We start from the raw sequence: 26,883 nt of genomic DNA on the forward strand, positions 1-26,883 counted from the left end.
ATTTTCCTAAGATGATATAAATATGACAGCAGTGGAACTTCTACTGTCCTTTGTGGGAGCATATACATTTAAATAAAATACTATATAAAAGGTACACCTTTCTACTGGGGACAGGGTGGTGGTGGTGGTGCTTGATCCTTGGTTCCAGAGGGTTCTGATCTCCTGGCACAGTATGATTAAGATTCCCTACACACACAGTGGGCCCTGTTGTGGGCAAAGGAATCCCTCAGGATCAGTTTTTCTCTTCAAGTCAATGCAGAAGATCACACAGCCATCACCGACAATTTACCATATAACATACGTTCTTTCCCATGGTTCGGGTTAAATGGAAGACTTAAGGCACTTACTTTCCGACCACAAAGGATATTGCTACCCACTATACTACCAAAAAGATCACACTATGATGAAAATATCAAACTGCATGCTACTGAACTAATGTTATATAACATTAAGTGCTTAATATACAGACAGTGAAGGCTAACCAAACACTTTTCTAAGCAACGGAACAGAACTATGTGCTACATGTCACACTGCCTAAAGCCTACACAGTACCCTTCACTGGGGCTACATGCCTAGTCTAACTCAAAAACTCAGTATTTTGGACTAAATGGAGAGCAATATTTATAATAAAATCTCTACTTTCAGATGAAAGGCAAGTCATTTAGGTAAAAATTAGGCACTTCAAAACTAAACGCAGCTAAATAATTTTACATTTATACTTTTACTAGTAAAGTTGTATCTATAAGCACTTACATGGAAACTCACATGGTTTTTTATGTAAATAGCCACTACTAAGTACTTGATTTGCACTAAAACAAACAAACAAACAAAAACAAAAACCACACACACACACCCCAAAAAGGTAAACATTCACCAAGGCTACCTGCTGTATTATAAACCAGACCAATGAAGAAATACTTTCCAACTCTGGGAAGAGCAAGGCTGAAAACAAGCCTATAGCTTGCTGGCTCTGCTTTACTGGGAACAAATGGAACAGCCTCCAGCAGCAGGGACTGATAGAATAATAACAATAACAGTAATAAACTTGGTGATAAGGTTTTTAGATGGCAGCAGTAGGCCACTTTGCAAGTCAATTTTAAAACAATTCCTTATTATTCTAGAGGGCTTTATTGGCTCAGGGATTTCCCTGGTACCTATGACTTCTCTTTCCCTATCCTTTGCTGCTTTTCAAGATTTGTTTTACATTCTAGCAAAGAGCTTCTTCTCGAGTCTTCATCTAAACCCAGTATTTCCAGTGTCTGTTAGAACTGCAGTGGCTGCAGTACCGTGTTGCACTATTGAGGGCTGCCTTTTATTTTTATTTGTATCACCCCCAAATATCTCGTATTTGAAGTCAACTTACAATGTATGTTTATTTTTAATATTGGCAACAAAATTTTAACATGGAGATTTTTAGGCCAAGAGGCACCTTTGGCACATTTCCATGTAAAATACTGAGCTGGGAAGCTGAAGCAAGAGCATTACAAGCAGGCCAGACTGGGCTACATAGTGAGTTCAAGGCTAGCCTAGGCTACACAGCCAGGCCCTGTCTTAGAAAACAAAACAGCTGTATTATGAAAATTAGTTCTTGCTGATTCTGAAACTCTAAGAGTTCATTAGCTGAATATACATGGGGCTTATAACTAGCGAGACAGACTACTGCTTAAAATACATTCTGCTGACTTTAGAAGATGATCGTATTTCTAGATGGCCAATTCCTATCTCACCAAGTGAATGTCTATAACTGGTTTTTTAAAAAAGGAAAAGTATGAAAAAGAAAGAAGAAAAATTTTTAGCAATCACTGGCAGTAAAGGATAAGGCCAAAGATGAGTAAAAAAGGAAAACCAAAAAGGGTCAAACAGCTACGAAAGATTTCATTAAAAGCTATACGTGCTATGCTTGGACTGTAGCTTGCTCAGCATGCACAAGGCCCTGGGAGCTATCCCTATAATCCCTACCCCTGCCAAAAAGACAGCTGCACACCGATCTGGTATACTGTTCACAGAGTTTAACTATACACATAAAAAACCCACAATAAACACTTTGTTGAAAGAACACCATAGGCTATATCTATATACCACAGGCTGGAATATTTACATTTATGAAAGATGAAACAGTATACCTTCTTTCTAGAAGGCTGGAAAGGGTATGTATGGTTAGATGCTCTATTTACAAGGCTATTTACAACAAGTAATTCCTAAAGGGCTACTTAAGCTAATACTTAGGTCAAGATGATTATTACAAGTATTTAAACCAGAAGAATGTGGTCCCATCAATTTGAATGTTTTCCATGAAAACATTCTATGTTATTTAACTAGTTATCTAATTTACAGTTTACAAAGCATTTACAGTTTGACACTTGGGAGCGGCCCAGGCATCTGTGCCTTTCCTAATCTCGCAGTCTACAGCTTACAGTTGCTCACTAGGTAAAATATAAACTTTGTAACTTCTATTATACAATTATGTTAGCAGTAGAAACATCACTTCTATAAACACAGGACGAAAATTTCTAAATCAAAAAAGAAAAAATAATCTTACTACACTATTCCGAGGGAAAGGTAAGGGGACTCACTATAGCAGCGTTTCACAACTGCAGCCATGAAACTCTCGTGTTTCATGACGTAACACAAACACACACAAACCCTGAATTACCCTATAATCTACTAATATAGTTTACTAAAATAATCTACTAAAATAAAAATGATATATACAGGAAACCTAACATGCGAACATTCTCAGCACACAGTTGGCCTCTAACAAAGCACTCTTTAAGAGATCACCAGACACCCTAATGCAATCTGAAACTACCTTTAGCACTTACCAACCAGCCTTCATGCTATTACAGGTTGCTTACTTAATCATCAGTAGTGAGAGTTAAAGGTTTTCTAATGTCAATTTAGAGTTTTAATATTAGCTTTTATTGCATAATCAACTAGTTAGTAAAATTTGTTAATTTCCAATGACAATAATTTGTGTTACTACAATTCTCCTCCACCTTAAGGATGCAACATTTTATTAGTGTTTTCTTTTCTGTTTTCTCGATACCTCTTCCTCCATGTTCAATGGTTATCCCAACTCTGTGAACTAGTCTATTGTGGATGAACATAATGAGCTCTACTTCAGACTCCCTTCAACTGTCATGCTATCTAGTTGTAGTTTGTCTTTCAAATGCCGAGAAAGTTTTGGTTTAGTATACAAGCAAAGGCGACACATTTGACAGTTAAAATCCACCCCACCCTAACCCACCCCCACTATGAGACAAGTTTTCATGTATACAGCCCAGGCTGGCCTCAACTTCACTATGGCGCCTAGGCTAACTTTGAACTCCTGACCTTCTGCCTCTACCTCCCAAGTGCTAGTGTGGAGGTGTGCACTACCATGTCCAACTTTTCCTCATTTAGTCCATTATTATAAAGCAGCTTTTCTCAGATTACTTGTCATCTAGATTTTTCTGTCAAGAACGATGATTCTATCTTTTGGTGAACAGATGGATCCTGACTGTAGCCTTGCTTACACAAGATCACTACAGTTAACAAAATGAAGTTAAGATAGCCATGGAAGGAGGTGGTGATGAACACCTTAATGCCGGCACCAGGAGGTGGAGGCAAGTGGATCTCAGAGTTCCTGGCCAGCCCATTCTACATCCCGAGTCCCAGGCCTGCAGGACTCAGGGACAATCTATAGGGTTTAGTCTGAGAAAGCACAGTTCCAAGTGTTTTGTTTGCATAGTGTCAGGCTGTAGGCTGCTCTGAAGTCATTTCTAGGATAAGCTTCCACATCCTTGCTAGGATTAAGGCACTGTAACACATCCCAGCTAGACTGCATAAGGTTAGTAACAATCACACCAAACAAGAGCTAAAGTTTAGACAGTCCACTGGAAAGTGACAGTCCTTACTGTACCAGTTAGTTGGTCAGAAAGGCTCAAGTCAGGGGTGACACAGGGGAAGGCCCAGTCTACTCATGGCAGAGTGTTCAGCACAAACCAGGACAACTCTGGAAGTATAACTGTCATCAAGTCTTACTTAGTCAACCCAACTGCCCCAAGTGACACCACTCCAGGCTGATGATGACTGCTCTTCAGGGTGTACCATTCTGCTAGTGTTTCATAAAGATTTCAGTGAAAATTGTGACCAACCAGCTGAGCTCAATTGTGAACTGCCATTCAGAACAAATTACACTCAAAGAGTCTAAACGTGGAACTGGACTCAATCTTGCTGAACAGATAGATGGAATGCAAAACCTTTTACATCACTGCAACTCCTACACAGACATTCAAGATGAAAACACTAAGGTTTCCAATCAACTTCAAGCTCCATTTTCTTTTTCAATATCTTTGCGTAGTGTTTAGTATCTCTCCAGACCCACTGCCGCTCAACCCAGAAGAACTTTCTGCATCCTGTGTGCAGCAACACTGGCTTCATCTTCTGAGTCGGACTCACTCTGGGATGTGGAGCTGTGTGATGCAGAGCTACAGGGGGAAGAACATTCTGGAGAACACAAGTAGTGCATCAGGGGGAGGCGATACTTCCCACAGAAGTCCACAAACTTAATCTGTCTGACACAACAGTCAAAATAGACACCTAGAAAGAAGAAGAAGATAAGAAGTCAGTAAAAGCAAAGAGCCATAGTTTTTTCTAAAACAAAAACAAACCAGAACAGAACAAACCAGCCCTTCCTAGCCTTCTGGAGAAGCTTGACCTCCCGCTCCTTCTGCCTCCCTGTCTCCCAAGCGCTTAGGATTAACACATGTGCACCACTGGGAGCAAAACTGACGGAGACAAACTGTCATCTTACATTTATGCAGGCTCTAAATCTGGGACTAAGCTGATGATCTCAGTCAGCGCATACAACAAAGTCAAATACACTTTGGTAGACTCAAACTGGTAATTCCCTTCCTTGGTTCTTAATTCAGTGCTCCTGAACTATGCTCCTTCAGTGAAGCAGAGCTACAGGCAGAGCTGAGAGGAAAGCAAAGGTCACTGTGTCTCCAGACTCTAGCTGGTCCTTTAGCGATACCTTACACATCCCAGTCCATCCCTATGGCTGCAGTATAACCAAACTATGAAGATCTGTGCCCATTGTCTCTTTAAAGAGAAATCTCAAACTTCAAACCTAAGTTTCCCAATTACTCTCTATCACACGATGGACCAAAACAAAGTGATGTGGTCTAATGAAAGGAAAACTCCCCACCGATAAGATCCCCTCGATAACCTTTTTACTTATCTATTGACTATTTAAAGGCAGGATCTTAACTGTGTAGCCTTGGCTGGCCTGGAACTCTGTGTAGACCAGGATGGCCTCCAGCTCACAGAGCTCCACTTGCCTGTGCCTTCTGAGTACCGGATAAAGGCATGTGCCACCAAGCCTGGATTTCCCCTAACCCTTTATGGTTTACTACTCTGAACAACTTAGAAAGTAGATGCATTCAATAGGTTTATAATAAATCCTCATAACTACGTTAACTTCCTGTAATACTAGTCATCTCTAAGCTTTCAAACTATACAAAGAGAAAATGTCTCATAAATGAGATGGTTTTTAACTTACATTTCAGTAAGGAACCTGGGGTGGTGGTGGTAGGAAAGCATGTAAAATGATTGATTTTTATTTTATTGATTTATCGATGTTATCTGAAAATTTACACTTGTAATTTTTAAGGCATTCCTAAGATAAACAGCTCTTTAGACTACTAAAGAAGTCCATACAAACCCAGTGAAGAGAAGAGAGTACTTTAGCGGCCCATTCTAGGAGGACGGATTCTGGGCACACTGGATTTCACAGGAAGCAATGATGTGACTGTTATCTCTTACAAGAGATAACAGTTTCAAGAGTCCCCTGCCATTGCCAAAGCCACTTCACAACAGAGGCCCACCAAGACAGCAACCCTTGCTTCTGAGCAGAGGTGGCCAAACCAGCTCAGAGAATGTTTTTCTTTTTTTTTCTTTCATTTATTTATATTTGTTTTTCCAGACAAGGTTTCTCTATGCAGTTTTGGAGCCTTTCCTGGAACTCACTCTGCAGACCAGGCTGGCCTCGAACTCACAGAGATCCGCTTGCCTCTGCCTCCCGAGTACTGGGATTAAAGGCATGCACCACCACCGCCCTGCTGCTTTTCTTTTTAAATCCAGTCTTTTTAAATCTTGCAACAATCTTTGAGAAATGTAACTTTTGTTTTCCTCTTTTACCTGTAAAAAGATGACACTTTCTGGGAAGTATCTTACCTGGCTTTGATAACATTATGCAACATTTTCTAGGTATTTACACTCATCCTCACACTAGTCCCTTTCTATACTCATTAAAAATGGACTTATTTAAAAGTAGTATTTGTCTCCAAATGTCCTAAATGCAAATCTTGAACCATGGATTTAAAGAATATCAAGTTCTTTTGTATATCCATAAACGGGCACACACTCAGTCTGCTCACACACATCTTTAAGCATATCCTAACTATATCTCATACAATGAATAGTGAACCTTCAAATAAACATGAAAGATGGCCAAACATTCCAAAACTCTTTGAAGAAATTAGAACCATTTATGCTCTTTGTGTTTCCTTTCATTTTGTCATCTTGCTTCCAACAGAATGTTCCAAGACAGGATGAGATTTCCTGGGTATTTTCCTTGTGTTTGAAGCCAACTTTAGTATGAAAATAATTTTTAAGGAAGGAAGGAGGCTCAGGGGTTAAAATGTGTAGCTGGAGAATTTTTCTCCAGCTCCCACGGCCAAGTCCTGCCAGTCCCGGAGCCCACTTATAAAATAAGCACATAGACTCTTACATTATTTAAACTGCTTGGCCATTAGCTCAGGCCTATCATTGTCTAGCTCTCACTCTTATATTCAGCCCATTTTTATTAATCTTTACTTTGTCACGTGGCTTACCGGTACTTTACATCTTTCTTGTCCTGGCAGTGGCTCCAGCTGGTCTCTCTTTCCTCAATTCTCCTCTCTCCTTGTCCCGCCTATACTTCCTGCCTGGTCACTGGCCAATCAGTGCTTTATTTATATAGAGCGATATCCACAACAAAAATGTCTTATTTCCTAGTAACCGCTTTTGTGTGAAAGAAGCTTTAGCTAATTTAAACAACCCAACATCAAAGTTTAAAAACAGCTAAATGAGGGAAGAGACCAACACGAGATTCACTTACCACCACACTTTGGGTTTGGGCAATTGCTGGCTGAACCCAAGTATCTAAGAAGATTCCCAGGAAGATCGTAGGGAGTGTAAGAAATACTTCGGATTTTAATGGTCCTTGCAGCTAATTCCAGAAGAGTTGGAGGATCATATGTTAAATCTCTAACAAAACGAACAACCAATGGATTTCCTCGCAAACTCAACTCTTCCAGATGAATAAGGTTGAGGATCTCTCGAGGAAGATATGTCAGCAAGTTATTGTGGAGACTGAGGGAACGAAGTGAATGCAACCTGGATCCAACACAACACAGAAGCCGAAGGCAACCAGTAAGTAAAACCGCTTAAGAAGTTACGTTCACATACATTTCTGTATGGACACAAACACGGCTATGTGTGCATATACAGGGTCTGAGCTTCCATATGAAGGAACAATTAGGACTGAGGTTAATGAAGGCAAACTTATCTAAACCAGCTCAGAATACAGTTTTGTAAATTCTATCACAGACTTTCCCTCTGGGATCTTAAGAGTACTTAAAACATTTACAAAGTATTCTGAGATAAATGATCGATTTAAAGACACTTGAGGGCATATTTTATCACTTACAAACCTAAAAAAGATTTTACAGGTAAAAGAGGAAAACAAAAGACTGTGCTTAACATCAAATACACATTGCCAAATTCCACAAGACCCAAGGAAAAGCTATGCCAAATTACTACTCTCTCTCTTTTTTTTTAAAAAAACAAGAAGAAAGCTGAGGGGCTGGGTCAGTCAGTAAAGCCTCTGCCTTGAGTAAGGACCTGAGTTCAATCCCCAGCGTCAATGTGAAAACACCAGCACAATCTGTCAGGTGTGGTGCATACTTGTAATCCCAGAGGTAGGTTCCTGGGGGCCTTCTGGCCAACAAGTCTAGCCTAACTGGTGAACTCCAGACCCCCACCTCCAAGGAAATGAATGGCATCCAGGTCATTCTCTGGTCTCCACACAAGCATGCATACCTGTACCTACCTGTACGCGCGCGCGCGCACACACACACACACACACACACACACACACACACACACACACACAAGCTGAGCAAATACACTTAAAATAAACCAGAACACCTAAAAGTAAAATTAAAAATTACTCAGCTCAACAGACTTGATCGTGACTGCTAACCACAGAAGCCTGCGTCTATAAGCCAAGACTACTTACTGTGAAAGCTGAGGAGGCACACTTTGGATTTTGTTGTCACATAACACCAAGTAATTCAGAGAAGGTAGATTTGCTAATTCTGGTGGGATTTCTTTAATGAAGTTTCCTCCAAGGTATAAACATTCTAAACTGCAAAAGCAAATTTTTAAAAAGTAAATAAATACAAGTTGGTAAAGATACTTCACTGTCTCTACTAAAATGGACACATTTCATCTACTCATTCACCAAATGTCTTACTCAGGATTGCTATAAGCTAGCCAGTGGTTCTCAACCTTCCTAATGCTACGGCCCCTTAAGACAGTACCTTATGTTTTGGTGACCCCCGACCATAAATTATTTTCATTGATAAGTCATAACTGTAATTTTGCTATTATCAATCGTAATGTAAATATCTGATATGCAATTGGTCTTACACTACCTCTGTGAAAGGGTCATTTGATTAAAGGGGTGGCAACCCACAGGTTGAGAAATACTATGCTAGGCAGTCTCCACAAAGAGACTGCAATCCCCAGGGAGCTTATACCTAATCTTGCCAGACAAGACACTGTATGATTAAACTAGCAAAGCAAGAGGCACTGACTGACAAAGACTAGGAAGGGTCGCAGCAGCTCTCGTTGGAAAAGCTTCCCCAGAGTACTGCGAATCCAGCAAAGCTATGCACTTAGCCCTTAGACAGAGAAAAAAGAGAACATTTCCAGGTAGAGGAGGGGCTTTAAAGACTCAACAGGTACACCTGTTAATAAAGGAAGAGAATTTTTCCTGACGAACCCAGACAAGGCTGGAGACGCCAGATTACAGGCAGCCTGAGATTCCGTGCTGGCATGTTTGTGTTTGATGTAAGCACTAACAGGCAAGGGGAAAACCAATCGTCCTGCCCACCCCCCAAAAAGGGCAGAAAACCATATATGAACTTTCTATGTTTTTTTTCTTTGCTCTTAATAAAACAAGTACATTCTTCAGAGGCAATCTGAGAAAATTATGTAAAACCAACCATTAGCATGAAGTTAAACGTTCTAGGTGATCCTGTTTACTTAAAAAAAATAACATCTTAGATGTAATACCATTCTCTGGTGACTACAGAAAGGCTCCAAAGGGTTTTTGCAGGGAGGAGGTAGTCAGCGCTTACAATAGTCATAAAAATAAACAGAATGTACACACACAATGTATCTGGAACTTTCCCACTACTACTATTGGTTTTGCTATTCTGCTCAGAACTATCATTCTTTCAAAGACTTTCAAATAAAACAAGTAAATAACAAAACAACAGCTCTAAAGTGGCTACCACACTGTTATCCAAAAATAGGAATTATCTGGAGGGCATTTCATTTATTGCATGTATGTGTGTGCAAATACGCATGTGTGTGGAAGCCAGAGTGGACTGAGTCTTCCTCCACTGAGCCCAGAGCGCGCAGATCCGCCTGCTCATCAGTCGTCTTTGGCGATCCCATCACCTCAAACCAGACCCCCTTGCCACACTTTAATTTTTTGAAAATGATTTGATGGTGTGAAAAGGTACTATTCTGCACTTTCCACCCACAGAGCTGCAGTTTTGTAATTAGTGAAATTTAGTATGTCTTTCTACGTTTCTGGTCATTCGCGTATCCTCAGAGCAGTTCCTGTTTGTACCATTTGCCCATTTTCTCACGGGTTAGACAATTTCCACAACTTTGTGGAGAGCTTGGCTGTTAAGTATGTGTTCTGCATAGCTTTGCTCCTCTGTGACCTCCTTTTGCTCGTTTTACATGTATTACAAGAATTCATGCTGACTTTGTAGAGGAGCAATTCACAGGGTAAGTTCTGTCATCTGTCTTCTTACTGGAAGCTAGTCTCCCACAGAACCATGGCCACGTTCCCCTCAGGTCTGTCACTTCTGCTCCCAATACACAAAAGCTACACGGCACAAACATCCAGGATTCTGACTCCTCAAACTTCCTGTTAGAGTGTTACTTAATTCATACGAAGTATTTCTCTGTTCCTTTAAATCCATCTTGCTTTGAAATCCACTCCCCGATTATCAATACTGCTTCCAGCTTTTGTTGTAGCTGTTAGCATTTATTTCATTCAATTCTACCACTTCTTAGCATAAAAATCAGGGCCAGTTACTGGATGCTTATTAAGGATGGCACAGAATTATAGAGCACATAAAATACCCAGTCAACAAATATGAACACCTACCACGTGCCAGGCACTGTTTCAGGGACTACACTGTCAATCGGTTGAGTTTTTGATGAGGCAAGTCTCTTAGGGCAGATAACACTCCAAGGAAAAATGGAGTCAATCAGGTCGTAATGGGAGATGACTACATGACTACATGGGTGGCCAGGAAAGCTTTCCCTTAAGAGATTCTGAAGTGTGAGCAGAGCTGAGTGAGCTGCTATGAGCCCCAGATGGAAGGTGGTCAATGCAAGGTGAAGCTGTGGCACAGCTGGTGTGGGCAGACCAGACGGAGGTGGAAATGAGGTGCTCAGAGCTTGGTAGTCAACAGGTAATCTGGGAAGGTCGGATCACAAAGCCTCACAAGGACTTTGGATTTTATCCCAGGTATGGTGGGTGGGTTTTAATATTTATGTAATTCTCAGAGAAGTCAGAAGTCACTGGATCCCTGGAGCTGGAGTTACAGGCAGTTCTGAGCCACATGACCTGGGTGATGAGAATCTAACTCCAACCTTTCCAAGACACTCTAAATGGAGCCATCTCTCCAGTCTGGTGGATGGGTTTTACATGAAAGCTAGCTGCATCATCTCACTTAGTTTAGAAGAATCACAATTAGCTGGATGAGTGTGTATGACTGAAACCCAGTGTAATTCAGTTGAGAAGTGATACTGCCGCCAGGAATATCTTTTCACTTTTAACTTACTAGTGTTTTTAAGTCCTCTCATGTACACACGGGGAACAACTTGATTGCTGCTATGTTAGGGTGTAGGTTCTACAATGGTCTATCTCAGGATACTGTTCCCTTCAGTCCTGCCTTTTCTCACTGGCAGTTTTTCTTTCTTTCATTCATTTCCCCTACTGTTCTGAGCATATATGCTACTTCTATTTGCTGGCAGACGTCCTCCAATCTCCTTCCACATCTGGCCTCAGTACCTCTCACAGTCACTATGACTGCTGTTCCTTGGTGGCTGACCTGTTTCCTTCTCTCTAGCAGCCCTATGGTCATCTGTAGTGGCTCCTACTACGTGTTCACACTGTGAATGCTTGGTTCCCAGCTGGTGCTGCAATTCTAGCAGTCAGTTCTGGAAACTTTGGGAGCCAGGTGGGGCCTAGCTGATGGAAGTGGGTCACTAGTGGCAGACCTCCGAAGGCTAGACTCCTCCCCTGGTTCTTGCCATTTACCATGTAATAGCCAACCTCTGCCACACATTCCACTGTGAACTGAGCTGACACTATCTGCAACTGTGAGTCAGTTCTTTCTCAAGCTGCTTGTGTCAGGAATTTTGTTCCAGTGAAGCAAAAACCATCATCAAGGCAGCTACTAAGTAATTACCAGGCAGGAAGGCATACAGAGTGGGTAAGGTAGATAAGGTGGACCAGGCTGCAGAGAGCAAGGCGGGAATCAGGGACTGGGTATTACCTTCAAAGGCCCATTCAGGTTTTGGATGGGGCAATTTGAGATTTCAACATGATACTCAGAATGAACTGCAACTTAAAAATTATGAAATGTTTATTTCTAGAATTCTGCATGTAATATTTCTGGGCCACAGTTGATTGTAACTGGAAGCCAGTAAAGAAAATCATGAATAGATTTGGGAGGCTACTGTATACTTTTCCCAAGAATTTTAATTGTGTTTTTCATAAATGTCCATTTCAAAACTCCCCTTAACTGTTCCACTGAAAAGTTTCTTCCATTCCTTCTCTGAATTAGGAAACACACTTCAAGTCCTTTACTGGTAGCCATCCATCAGATATTTTCTGAGGTATAATCGCTCCCATCTATTAAATTCCATCTGCTTTTTATAGCTCGCCTTCATTTGCTATGTGGTGATTCTAAGAGTTGACCTGAATTCAAAGTTGTCTTTTAACTGTATCAATGGTATACTCTTCCCTAGTTCTGATTATTTAAAGCTTTTCAAGCTTGCATTTCTCTCTAGACATATTGTAATGCTTGGAAAAGTCAAGCAGATAGGTATTCTGCAGTGTTTATAGTTTTCCTTCCTAAGATTGCTCTGTAGAGAAAATACTACAACAACCCAACCACCTAAACAAAGAACCACTTTGGTGCGAAGGCTCAACTTTTCTAGCAGTAAATGTCTAAGTACTGATGAAGGACAAAGTCCTAGGCAGGGGCTTTGAGTCTACTAAGTATGGCTTAAGTGAATGCTCCGATTCTCAGAAAACCCTACTTTTCAATGGCAGAGCTACTGGAAAAGAACAGAGTACTGAGCAGAGCACAGAGGCGCATGCCTTTAATCCAGCATACCGGGGCAGCAGCAGGCAGACCTCTGTGAGTCCCAGGTAGCCAGGGCTACATAGTGAGACTATGTCTCAAAACAAAACACAACAACAAAACAGTGTTTGGAGTTCAGACAACAAAACTATCCTAGAAGAGTAATTATTTTAACAAGAACACTTGGGGGAGAAAAGTTTACCAAACTTGCAAGTTTTTAATACAGGATTCAACAGTGAAATGGCAACATGCTCCAGGGCAAAGATAAATCTGTCCTATTTACTTAGGGCAGTGTTAGGAACTGAATGCTGTCTTCCCAGGTTTGAAACCCTAATCCTTAAGTGGTGTCATTAGGAGGTGGCTGTTTCTGGCGATTACATGTAGGCTGGGGACTGATGCACACAAAATAGATGCCATCCACCAGTGGCTACTATGACTTTGCCAGAGAAGGATCTGAAATTCTAATACATAACCAGACCCATGATTCTGAAATGATGTACTCATCAATTCTCTTTTGCAACTCATAGATATCACTAATCAGGTCATGATCAGAATACAAAACTTACACTGTCAGAATTATTTCTCACTTTCAAACTCATATAATCTCCAAAGTTTCAATCTTTTAATGGTTTATGAGAACTAAGCTTCTAAGGAAACAACTGTTCCAAACATGCTTTTCTGTAGTTAGAAAGGCAACTGCTGAATTTAAAGCCAATTGTAGTGTTTAAAAGTTCTTGGGGGCTGAAGAGATGGCTCAGCAGTTAAGAGCACTGGCTGCTCTTCCAGAGGACCTGGGTTCAATTGCCAACACCCAAAGAACAACTCACGACTATCTATAACTCTAGTTCCGGGGACCCGACACCTTCACAAAGACATACATGTAGGCAAAACACCAATGCACATAAAGTAAATAAGTTATATATATATATATATATATATATATATATATATATATAAAAGCTTTTACATCTGTCAGCCTTGACCTATTCCATTAGAACAACTTCCCATGTTGACATATGCAGAAAACAGGAAAACAAGGCAACAAACTTATGGAATGAATTTTTCTTTCTTTTCTTTCTTTCTTTCATTCTTTCTCCTTCCTTCCTTCCTTCTTTCTTTCTTTTTGTTGAATACTAATATACCAACCCTGAGTTTGTCCCTGAATGGTTTATCATCTTTTCAATTATTAGGGATAGTGAAGTAGGTATCTTTTCTCTGATGAGAGTGAATGACTCACTGGAAAAACACACTGGGCACCCCCGTGCCTACTGTCCCTTTAGCCAGTTATATATAGGAAATGCTTTTTGCTTCTTCAGTAAAATAAAGATACACTAAATATAATTAGAGATATATATTAGCTCCATATTGTATGGCTGGTTAAAGAAAAACTGAATTGAAGTGAAAAAGAAATGTACAGAGTTAGAAAACAAAGAGAAACACACACAACGAGATTCATACATTAAAAACAAAACAAAACAAAACAAAACCAACAACAACCCAGGCTTCTTGCAGTCACATCCCTGTGTTGTCATAGATCTTCAAATGCTATCACCTTCAACAAGTAGATACAAAAGTAGCTACAGAAAGGGAGGGGGACCATCACACAGTGACACCGTAGGAAGATGATCTCTTCCTAGTCACTCATTTCTCACTCCAGCTGACCAGCACTGATTGTCCCAACACAGCAAACGCTTCACTTTAGTGGCCTTCAACTCAAAATATCCAATTGCTCTGATGTAGTTTTTAAGGGACTCTCAAACTTCCCTCTGCAACTTCACAAGCCAGGCCTCTCTTGTCTGCACTGCTCTCGGGTTTATCTTCCTAGTTTCTAAAACAGCTCACTAAGCCCTGAATATTCAACGGGTTTTCTAGTTCAAAGTCCCAAAGTCCTTCCACAATTCTCCAAAAACCAAAGTCAGGTCTGTCACAGCAATACCCATGATCCTGGCACCAATTTCCATCTGAAGTAGGGTGTCTATGGCTGTGATAAACATAATCAAAAGTAACTTAGAGAAGTAACAGTCCATCACTGAGCAAGTCAGGGCAAGAACTTGGAGACAAGAACTGAAGCAGAGCCATGGAGGGATGCTGCTCACTGGCTTGCTCTTCATGGCTGGCTCCACCTGCTTTCTCTTTTCTTTTCTTTTTCTTCCTTTCCTTCTTTTCTTTAGGCTTTTTAAGACAGGGTTTTTCTGTGTAGCCCTGGCTGTCTTAGAAATCATCTTTAGACCAAGCTGGCCTTGAACTCAGAGATCTACCTGCCTCTGCCTTCTGAGTGCTGGGATTAAAGGCATGCACCACCACCTGGCCTCTTTCTTTCTTTTTAGTAGGCTGGTATTAAAACATTTATTAAAATAATGCTATGGGTTAGTAGAAACAGCAAAGAACCCAATTTAGTCTGCTTGCTTTCTTTTCTTTTCATCCAGAATTACTATCCCAGGAGTGGCATTACCCAGGGAGCTGGGCCCTCCTACATCAATCATCAATTAAGAAAATGCAATCTTGTGGGAGTATTCTCTCAATTGAGATTCACTCTTCCCAAATGATTCTAGCTTGTATCAAGTTGACATAAAACTAGCCAGAATACCCCAACTGGAACATACTGGGAAATAGGTGCTCATGAATGGTTTTCTTCTTTTTGAGTTGTGGTCAATGGTGTCTTAGAGACCCCTAAATATTACAGGCTATTGTCATTGCTTTTGACTGTCCTCCAGATCTTGATGGTAAGACCATATTGCTGAGGACAGTATATATCTGAACCATAAAACATGCAGAAATCAAATGGGTACTGACCTCAGAGCTTCATCTCTACTGGCTGGCTGGAAGGTGTTATGTTCGATACCAGAGGAGAAAAGTAATCATCAACCTCACCCAGCTGTGACCCCTGCAAGCTACAGTAACTGGCCTGGGGAGACATGCCCACTGGTGCAGTAGTGGCATGAACGTTACAGGAGCAGCCAACCACTTTCTGACTGGCTGGAAGGACTCTTCTATAAAATGGAACCCATATCTGGTTGTTAATGGGGCAAAAAACCCCATGGTTAGGTATGTCATAGGCCCTAGGGCAGAACCAACTATTACTACTCTATTAAATGGACAGAACAATTATAACAACTCCTAATGACTTACTGCTATACACAGAAAAGTGCATCTCTCAATCATCATCAGAGACGCTTCTTCTTGAAGTAGACAGCAACTAATAAGAGACCCACAACTGGTCAACATGCAGAGAATCAGAGACTGAGGAGTGCTCAGCCCTAAATGGGACATCCATTTCACATCCACAGCCCCAAGGCTCAGGGATCTTTAAAGGGGGTGGAAAGGCTCTAAGTGCCGGAAGTGGTGGATAACTTCAAGGAAGCAGTATTTTCTAGACACAAGAGGACTGTTGCAAATACTAACTCACAGCAATTGTGGCAGCATGCAAATCCCAGCATGGAGTGGAGGATGCGGATACAAAGTCCCACCTGTAGCTGGAGTTTTCCGGGCTGCCAGCAATCGGGACAAATCTCTCCCACTCACGTCCCCCAAGTAAACACACAGAGGCTTATATTAATTATAACTGCATGGCCATGGCTCAAACTTTTTGCTAGCTAGCTCTTTTATCTTAAATTAGCCCATAACTATTCATCTATGTATCACCACATGTTCCGTGGCTTTACCTGTGTCCCATTACATGTTGCTCCTTGGGTGGCTTGCTGGCGTCTCTTCCAGCCTTCCTTCTGTCTCTCCCTTTGAATTTCCCATCTGCCTCTAAGCTGCCTTGCCATAGGCCAAATGGCTTTATTTATCAACCAATCAGAGAAATACATATTCACAGTGTACAGAAAGACATTCCCCCATCACTTCCCCTTTCTGTCTAAACAACAGGAAGGTTTTAACTTTAACCTATTAAAATTACATATAACAAAAAAGTTATCAAGCAAGAATTACAGTTATAATATCTAGTCTATTTGTATTTTGTAAAATTAAAGAAAATATTTTATCTATCCTATATTTGTGAGTCTAACGTTTCATATCTAATTTATCTTTTATCATAACCAAGGAAAATTGTAACTCTCTAGTCTTCAACTACATCAAAGACCTCAGAAAGATACAATATTACCTAAGTAAACAGGAAGAGCATTGTAAGCAACTTCCAAAAATGACAGAGACAGCTGCCTGCCATGTGATTGGATTAAGGGCGTGTGCTACCACTGCCTGACTTTTGTTTATGGCTGGCTATGTCCTCTGATCTCCAGGCAAACTTTATTTATTAACATACAAATAAAATATCACCACACCCACCGGTAGCTGAGGAATTACTTAGACATTCGATGGCCGCTGGGAGGGAAAGGGTCAGTTTTCTTTAATGGTGTAACCTCCAGTAGGCCAACTACACTCCAGGACAGGCCCCACAACCTAGAGTAGCAGGGTAACATGAACAGGGAACTTGGGTTTAAATGAAAAACAAAACAAAACAAAACAAAACCATCAAAAAACAAAACAAAAAGAGAGAGAAACTTGAAATTGGGTGGGTAGGTAGTATTGAACCTAGGGGTGTGTGTGTGTGTGTGTGTGTGTGTGTGTGTGTGTGTGTGTTTGTGTGTGTGTGTCTATCATCAAAATACATGGTATGAAATTAAAGGAGATCAGCACAGGGAATCTGACACCCACAAATTCAGTGTAAGGTTTTAACTGGGGAAAGTGTTTTGCTTCAATTTTAGCACATTTTCCTACTTGGCGAGTTACCTCATTCCTAGGATAACCACTGCTTTAACATTCCAGGGGTTATTTTTAGCTTTTCTTCTGTCACAATCCTCATATCTTTATCTTTGAAAACCACATTAAACAGACACCAAGAAAAGGTCACTAAAAAAGAGGACACTGCTTTTTTAAAAAGATGGGAAAGGGACCCACGAAACTCCCTTGGCTCAGTCTCCAAATAGCATCCAGGATGCCATACAAACCATGTACTCAGTTCGGTGCTCAGGGAGTAAGAACTCAAGCTCGAGAGGAATGAAGCCGAAGTTCATTAGAAGAAGGACCGTCCAAGTGTGAACCACTCCCACCTTTTCAGCACTGTAAATGAAAACGAGCCCACCTACCCAACGCCAAAACCTTACACTTGTTTTCTGAAGAAGCTCATCTTTAACGAACAGAATTTGTATTCTTATAATGGCCTGATATATTCCAGGGGAATGAAGTCAGTCATAAAATAAACAAACAAGACTTCCAGCACCCATTTACTTGCTTTTTAAAGTCATCTTACAGAAACTTTTTTTTTAAGTTTCAAAATTTTGTCACTAAGGGAGAAACCAAGAAGCAGAATGAAGACACATTTAAGACCCAGGAAAACCTGAGAGGCCGATGGCACGTAAGCCAAGATCTGTTACTCCTTCCTGGAATGGTGACAGGTAGAGAAAGGGGGGGGGGGTTGTGGATCACATGCTCTGTGTAATTTTTAAAAATTATTCTTCTTAACTGTTCTTTAAAAGGACAGAATCTTCTTCATGTGCCAAAATATTCGACTTGGCTCAAGAAGCGTCTCTTGCCCAGCATGCGGAGGGTCATGTGGTCTCCCCTCAGCACCAGAAGGGAGGAGAGGAGCAGGGCTGCATACCACAGCACACAGGACACACCAGATTTACCACGGAGAGAACTGACAGATCTGAGGAACATCAAGAGCTCCCGCAGGTTCAAGGGACTGTAACACCACCACTCCATTTTGCAGCCTTTCAGAATAGTTAGCTGTCCTGAGAACTGAACCACTGAGCTCTCACTGTGGCCAGGATTTCGCTCCAAGCAACTCATTCACATGAAATCTCGGCTTCCTCATCCATGAAAAGAAGGAACTGAACTAGGTCATGGTCAAAGCTGCTTCTTTCTTTCTCTAGGAGAACAATTCTGCATGACCCTTTGGCCCACATCCAACTAGAATGCATTCTCTAAACCTCTGCTGATTCCTATCAGTAGAGAAATAGAGCACAAGACTGAACAACAAAAATCCCACAATTTATCAAGTCAAAGCCCTAATGACTAACTGACCACCTTGAGTAGCAGCTGGCAGGCCAGAAGATCAGGTCAACCAGGTGTGAGTGACCTGAACCAGTCCTCTGGATCACACATGCCAACACAACGGAAGCTAGAGACTCAGGGCTGGCTGGCCAGCCACTGTGGGAAACCTATGGATTCGCTATCAGAGACCTCAGGAGTCCAACCCAGTTCCACTACTTCACGGTTTGTGATCTTAAGACTTGGCCTCTCTGAGCCTTTGCTTCTTCCTCTGAAAACAGAGAACCTCATCTTAGACTCACAGAACGTTAGAGGGCCTATGACAGGGCCCACCCACGGCACTGCATAGTTTGAAGTTTTCCATACATGGAATTTTGCCTACTTCTTTTTCCATGTGGAGATAATACTCTCCCTGGGTTCCTCTTAATAGGCTGGAATTGAAATGAAAAGCCTGAATTACATAATATCACAATTAAAGCCTGTCAAATTAACCTAAGTCTCTCCTTAACTGCCCTACACCCTATCTTTCCCTAGGACTCCTGTTGTAGACTACCATCATTTCTGTTCTACCACAATGACCTCCTCAGCAGCCTCAAAATTCCCTCATCTCTTCAGCCTCTCCCCACTCCACAGGGACAAGACACGTGTGCACTCAGAATGCAACTCACACTCTGGGGAAGCCTTCAAGCTGTAATGCAGCCTGAGTGGCCCCAGTTTTTATCTGTCCCTTTCTAGTACAATGCTCATCGTTCAGCAGTTGGCAATTACTCTCCTCCTTGCTTCTGGCTTTCACATGCATGCACTCTTTACTTGGATTAATCCCGATGGCTCACACTAATTAATCTTCACTGTTACTTCCTTCCAAAGCCTGACTCAAATAGCACTTATTCCAGGACCAAACTAGGTCAAATCCCTGTTATTCTGCCTCAAGGTGCTCTCACATCCCAGGATTTATTTCTACGCACTGTAATTTAATAAGGAAATCTATAAATCTTTAGCATCTTTACCCTTTGCCAATATAATTTGTTAGATCCACGCAGGCAGGACATGCTTACCAAGTCTCCCCAGAACCTAAGAAATGGACACACTGTAAACATCTATCAAGGAGCAAATGAAGGGACACAGTGGGTGGCCTGCCTAAGGCTGAGATGTTAATTTTTATTCCCAGGTCAATGTTTTCCCTGTTAACTCAAAGGTTCTTTCCTGCTCCACATTCTTTTATCCTGACTTATCCAATAAAAGTGCTGAAAATATTTAACAAATTAACAAATGGAAGATTCTTCGTAGTTGCTGTTTTACTTCCAACTCCCCTGAAGGGCACCCTAGGGAACTTTCAATACCTTTTCTGTAGCTCCTTACTACATAATTCTACATTGTTGAATAACCTACTAGGTGAGATAGACAATCCCTGTAAAGAAGAAATTAGTCAATAAAAGAAATACAATGGTGTGAGTGAGACAGAGAGAAAGTCGTTTGGCTGTTAATTGTCCAGGGGACAGTAAAGAAAGGGGTCACAAGCTAGGTGGTGGCGGCCCATGTTTTAATCGCAGGCAGAGGCAGGGAGATCTCTGAGTTCGAGGCCAGCCTGGTCTAGAGCGAGTTCCAGGACAGCCAGGGCTACACAGTGAAACTCTGTCTCGAAAAACCAAGAAAAAGAAAGAAAGAGGGGGAGGGGGAAATCACAGACCCAACTCCCAAGATAAGATTTTGAAGTGTGAATAAGTTCCCCAGGGTCTTCCCCTGTGAAGAGGCTTTGCGCCCACCCAATCCGATCCATATTTAGCGAGTGACAAGCTGCCTTTTCTACACGGTGGGGGAAGTGCAAAAGCTCATTAACTCCACAAATGGTACTCCGAGTAACGCAGGAGAGAAGAGGGAGCTGGAAATAGAAAAACAAGGGAGTAGGTCAGAGCACTTCCCACGTCACGTTAAAGGGCCCACTTTGATGCAAAGGCATGGAATGTCATGGAAGGCTTTCCAGTAAGAAATGGACCACCTCCGTTAATGGGTGTCCACTTCGCTTCTCTAGACTCAAGAAATAAGGCGAAGCCGGATTTCGAGGCGCACACCTTTAATCTCAGAACTTGGGGGGTAGAGGCAGGTAGAGATCTCTGTGAGTTCGAGGCCAGCCTGATCTACACCATGAATTTCAGAGCTCACTGTGGTGTGTGTGTGTGTGGGGGGGGGGGGGACGGGACACGACACGACAAAAAGAATGCAGCGAAACTGCTTCGAAAATCTGCGCAGGCCAAACCCAATGCAAACGCCATGATCCACTCCACCTTAGTCGTACGCTAACCACTGGCGATGGTCGTGCAGTCCTTTGGTGCCACGGAGCTCCGGCCACCGCCCTGCTCTCCCCCTCACCCCACCCCGTCCCGCAGCCTCTCACCTCTGCAAGTTCTCGATCTCGGCGGGGATGCTCTGCAGCTGGTTGCCGCCCAGGCTGAGGGTCTGCAGCGCTCGCAGCTCCAGCAGCGAGGGGGGCACCTCCTGGAAGCAGTTGCCGCTGAGGTTGAGCACCTGGAGGCTGCGGCAGAGCGGCGACTGGGCCAGGCCCTTGGGCAGCGAGCCCGGGCCGCCGAGTCGGTTGTTCCTGGCCAGCAGCGTGCGCAGGCCGCTCAGCGTCAGCAGCTCGGGCCCCAGCGCCGTGAGCGCGTTCCCGCTGACGTCCAGGAGCTGGAGGTGCGGGAAGCCGCTGCCCAGCGCCCGCGGCAGCGACGTCAGCCGGTTGTAAGGCAGCAGCAGGCGCAGCAGCGCCTCCCGCGAGCCCCGCCGCTCCTCCGCGCGCGCCTCCAGTTCCGACTCCAGCGCCTCGGCCGACACGCTGAGGCGGGACCAGTTGAGTTCGGCATCTCCGATGGCGGCCTCCTCCATCCCGCCCGAATCCCAGGCCGCCGCCGCCGCCGCCGCCTCCGCCAGCGGACGCCGCGGCGCGCCCCGGAACCTCCAAGCGAGCGCGGCGTCGGAAGTGGCGCGCGGCCCGGGGGCGGCCGGCCGCTCACCCCGCCCCGCGCGCCGGGCCCCGAGTCACGCGATGCCCAGAGCCGGGTGCGCGCGCCGCTCGGGGGGGCGGGCTCCGGCTCACGTGGCGTGCGGTGCGGCGCGGCGTCCGCTGGGAGCGAGCCGAGGTCTTCCGAGCCTTCCCGGCTCCCGTCGGAGGGAGCCGTCCTGGCTCCCGGGACGGGCTCGGCCTCGTGGAGCTCCGGATGCCGGGCGAGCGGAAGCCCGTTGCGCTCTGGAGCGTGCGCGCTGCGCGTCCTTTATAGTCGGGCGGCCCCGCGGCCTTGGCCGCCTGAGTAAACAGCTCCGGGGCCTGACGGGCCCGCCCTAGGAGGGCCTGTGCGTCACGGGGCGCCGCCTCCTTTGTTCTCGCTAGAGACCAGGCCCCCACATCGGCCGGATCGGGAGAACGCAGCCATGACAGGGACGGAACCCAAGAATTTAACGTCTGCGGGAGAACCGGCCTGGTGGCGCACGCCTCTGGTCCCTAGACTGAAATGTATAACTCGGGTGTATTGAGTTCGAGGCCAGCCCGTCCTGCATAGCGAGTCCCAGGCCAGCCAGGGAACAAAAGCCAGCCCTCTTCGAAGCTAAGGCCCAAATCAGAAATTAGCTTGATTGCAATTGCCCCATCTGGAAAACATGCTTCAGACCTTCCCTACTTGCCCTTCAGGAATTTTTTCGTTTTTGTTTTTTGTTTTTGTTTTTTTTGCCTTTTAAACCAGCATTGTAAAAGAAATACGTGTCGAATAAGATCTTTACCCACTTCAATTACAGAATCTCTCGCGTGGGCTTTGGTCTGTTCTTGTGGCTGGGAATGAGTCTGGGAACTGGATTGAGGTGGTCTCTTGATTCGAGCTAGTTTACATTGAGCTCTCTGAGAAAGCACTCAGAGTCCACTGCAAGTGAGAACCAGAATTTAACTGGGAAACTCTTGACTCAGGCTCCGATTTAGTAATTCCGGATCATGCATTTTTCATCCTTATCCCAATTTCAATCTTTTCTGAAATTACACTTTGTAATTTTAATGGAAATAAGAAAAATACTTAGTTTTGTTTCTTACTGAGCTTAAATACAAGAAAAACCAATGGCATTAAATTGCTTTCCTCCTAAAAAGAAAAAAAAAGAGCTTGTCATCAGTCATGTAGGTGAGAGACTTCATGCTTCTTCACAGTGAAGCTTTTATGATTGAGTTGTCGTAGGATATAGTTTGTCAGTTTAACAATCTATGGGTGGATTTTTTTTTTTTTTTTTTTTTTTTTTTTTTTTAAAGTCTGTGCTGGGCATTAGGAGGCAGGAGGATCTCTCTGAGTATGAGGCCAGCCTGGTCTACATACTTTCAGAACTGCCAGGATAACATGGAGAGACTGTATTAAAAAATAAATTTTGTGCCACGTCTTTAATCCCAGCACTCAGGAAGCAGAGGCAGGCAGATCGCTAAGAACAGCCTGGTCTACAGAGTGAGTTCCAGGACAGCCAAGGCTACACAGAGAAACTCTGTCTTGAAAAAATGAAAACAAAATCTCCAAGTGTCTTGCAAGCATCTGATGTGAAAGTTTCTTTTTTAAAATGGACCTTATTTCAGGTCAAACTAACATTCTAGAAGGAACTCTACTGTAATCGTCAAAAATACTTAATGCAATTTCATGCTTTAAAAATGTGTATCCTTGAAAAAACAAACAAACAGCAATAATGTAAAATGTAAAAAAAATGTGATTCAGGAAAAGAGCTAAGATTACACATGAGGTAATGGGGGAAAGATGACCTCAACAGTAGAAGTTGAAGCTACGTAGAAAGTTTTGAATGGGACAGAAACTAAATTCTTTTAAATAAACAGTGGAGGACAGAGGGTAGAAAATGGAGCTTTAGCAAAGAAATGTGCAAACTGACAAAATTTTAAGGATACTGCTTGCAGAACTGAGGTATGACCCATTTTAATAAATATTTGACTATTGCTCTATTTGTTGGATTTAGGATGAATGTAAACATCATTGGCCAGAAACTATCTTCTAAAAGTTGAACATGGTGTTTTTGAAGCTATACCAGGCAAACTATAAATCTTAGTGGAAACGGTATAGCTCTTCAATCAGAACAGGCTCCCACACGGAGAAAAGCTCTTTATTTCTTTTGTGTGCACCCTCCTGTATTCAACTCCCTTCCATTGCAAGTATGATTTCTTTTATGATTAATTTTTATGTAGATGTGCTATGTAACGGGTTTCTTCACGACCTTTTCATACTTGTATATCATTGTATTTTGCTCCTTCAATCCACCATCACCTTCCCTTGCCCCCCCCAACCCTTTCTTCCCTCCAAACTATCCCTCTGCTTTCATGTTATGTATGCACGTGTTCTGCATATGAGGGTGTGCAATATGTCTCTTCCCCTTCCCCTCCACTCAGTCTCTTGTCCATACACACAAAGACACACACACACACACACACACACACACACACACACACATTTATCTGTATATGTATCTTATCTACATATATAGAGAGATTGATTTTAAAATACAGATTCATGTATGAGAGGAAACATGGGATGTTTGTCTTTCTGAGTCTGGTTTATTTCCTTTTACACGATGCTCTCCAGTCTTCCCTGCTTTGGTTGTTGTTGTTGTTGTTTTGTGGGTTTTGTATTTTTTTTTTCAAGACAGGGTTTTGATGTCTAGGGTTCCTGTGTGTAACACTCCTGGCTATCCTGGAACTCACAGAGATCTGCCTGCCTCTGCCTCCTAAATGCCGGGATTAAAGGTGTTTGTCACTATTCCTGGCTAGGCTACCCATTTTTACAGGTGTAATTTTTTTAAAACCTTTTTTTTTATTTTGTGTTCATTGGTGTTTTACTTGCATGAATGTCCGTGTGAGGGTGTTACTTGGAACTGGAGTCACAGACAGTTGTGAGCTGCCATGTGGGTGCTGGGAACTGAACCTGGGTCCCTTGGAAGAGCAACCAAAGCTCTAAACCGCTGAGTTATCTCTCCATCCCCCAGGTGTAATTTCTTTCAGACAATTTTCACTGATTGGACTAGTGTCTGACTTACCCGGTTGATTCTTTTTTAATGATTAGGTTCGATTGAAAGGTCCCTGAGAGGAACGTCTTCATTTATGAATCTCTCTCCAACCCCCACAGTGCCTAAGCTTTTGAGTAGCGGTATATTTATAAATATTTTTAGTTGAAAGAGTACTGACATTTACTAAAAATCTGCACTTATCAAGAACTTGACATTTAATTTGATTTTCCACATCAGATAAATTATATGTCAAACAACTTGGAAGTTTGATGTAATTTATTAAAAGGAACTTTTGTCCTCACTTTAAAGGGGATGAAATGTAAACTGAGAAATAAAGAGTAAATGCCTTCTATGACATAGACAGTGACAAGCATAGTTGAAATTTAGCATTACGTCTGTGTGACTCCAAAGTCCGTGACCTTTAAATTACGACACTGAATCATTGAACCTAGTCTAGTGTGCGCTTTTTTCCTATTCAGAATGATAAGGTTGTTCAAACAGTGAGTAGACAGGATTTCAAAAGATATCTACCCATTTGTGTCATTTCAAAAAATATTGTGATTATTAGAGTTATAGGGCATTTGGTGAGGGTGGAGATTTTGTGGGTGTCAAGCACATAGCCAGAGTGGACGACTTAGCTAAAAACAAAATTTAAGGTGATGTGCTTTTGCTATGTGCCCATACTTCAGGACCACAGGCCTGGTGGGTGCTGAGCCAGACAAGCCCATCTGTAGACTGCCTGGAAACTTGTCATTTGTACAGCAGTGCCCCAGTGAAGAGAATCAGAAGTGTGTAGCTGTGTGTATGTGCAAAGACTTGCTGAGTTCTAGGGTTATTGTTGCCTGTCGGATGAAGGTCAAATGCTCAGATGGGCACACGGGGTTTTGAACTATTTCCACAGCAGAATCTTTTTCACTTCGACTTATCTACATACCCCCAGGATGGATTAAAGTTCTTTCATCTTCCTCTCACTGTGGTTCAAGTCTTAAAAAAAAAATCAGTAGCTTAGGGTCAGGCATGGTGGTACATGACTTTAGTCCCAGCACTCAGGAGACAGAGACAGGTGGATCTCTGTGCTTTTGGGGACAGCCTGGTTTACATACTGAGTTCTAGGTCAGCCAGGGCTATGTAGTTATCCTGTCTCAACAAACAAACAAACAAACAAACAAACAAAAAATCAGATCACTAACTCCCTATCTTAGGCAAAATTAAAGGTAGGCTTTAGTGATTCTTTTCCTTTTTTAATATTATTTTTAGTAAGAATACAAAAATAATGGATTTCTTCATAATATTGTGCATATCATTGTACTTTGCCGTAAGATGTAGTGTGCCAGATACTGTCCTATGAGCTTTGTGATCAATATTTTACTTAATCCCATCTCCAAACTATAAAGTAGATAGCATTAGCCCCATTTTACATACAATAAAATCAAGATATGGGAGAATTAATTAATTTTCCAAGTCACAAGAAATGATGGAGCTGGGTGCCAACACAGAGGAACTTAATTATAGTGATCATATATTTTTTTTTAAACATTCAGTCACTGCCTGGCTTAGTTACTTTTCTATTGCTGTGATAAAACACCATGACCAAGAACAACTTATAGGGGAAAACTGATTTGGCTTATAGTTTCAGAGGAATAAGAGTCCATGTTGGCAGAGCGGAGGTAGCAGTTGGTAAGTAGCCAGAGCTAAGCGCTCACATCTCAGGGACTCCCAACAGAAAACGTAAAGAGCACACTGGAAAGGGTGCATGACTTTTGAAGCCTCCAAACCCACCTGTTGCAGGATATTTGATCACACTGCGATATCCTGAGACTGTGTTAATAAAGTTAACCTTGAATAAGGGGGTGGAGCCAGTGACTAGCTGACCGGAATTAGCCATAGAGAAGTCAAGAATACGGATAGAGAAGATACGCAGGAAGGAGTAGGGAGACACTTGGAGATTTGCTCTCTTCGATCTGGGAAGTGTGGAGAGAAGGTCAGCTGGTCATTCCTCTTCTGCCGCTTCTTTGATCCATCAGGTTTTCACCCCAGTATCTGACTCCCAAGTCTTTATTGGTCATAGAACAACTTAGATAAACACAACACCCACCCCTGGTGACATACTTCCTTCAGCAAAACCACACCTCCTAAGCCTACCAAAGTAATAATTGGA

At 42.6% G+C, this 26,883-nt stretch overlaps 1 protein-coding gene across 2 annotated transcripts; it reads right to left on the minus strand.

Moving 5' to 3' along the window:
• Positions 1-2,875: 2,875 nt before the first annotated feature.
• Lrrc58 (leucine rich repeat containing 58) lies at positions 2,876-21,620 on the minus strand. Of its 2 annotated transcripts, none has more exons than XM_059277858.1 (4): positions 21,100-21,612; positions 8,327-8,455; positions 7,145-7,422; positions 2,876-4,581 (listed from the first exon to the last, which is right to left on the minus strand). In XM_059277858.1, the coding sequence occupies exons 1-4, from the start codon at positions 21,582-21,584 to the stop codon at positions 4,373-4,375; spliced, it is 1,101 nt and encodes a 366-aa protein (XP_059133841.1). In that variant the 5' UTR covers positions 21,585-21,612; the 3' UTR covers positions 2,876-4,372. The 2 variants fall into 2 exon arrangements, with proteins under 2 accessions (XP_059133841.1, XP_059133842.1); XM_059277859.1 differs by lacking the exon at positions 2,876-4,581 and adding an exon at positions 5,824-6,183 and having other exon boundaries at positions 21,100-21,620.
• Positions 21,621-26,883: the final 5,263 nt, after the last annotated feature.

The sequence above is a fragment of the Peromyscus eremicus genome, chromosome 12, assembly GCF_949786415.1.
Source record: "Peromyscus eremicus chromosome 12, PerEre_H2_v1, whole genome shotgun sequence".
In the NCBI taxonomy this organism is placed as follows: domain Eukaryota; kingdom Metazoa; phylum Chordata; class Mammalia; order Rodentia; family Cricetidae; genus Peromyscus; species Peromyscus eremicus.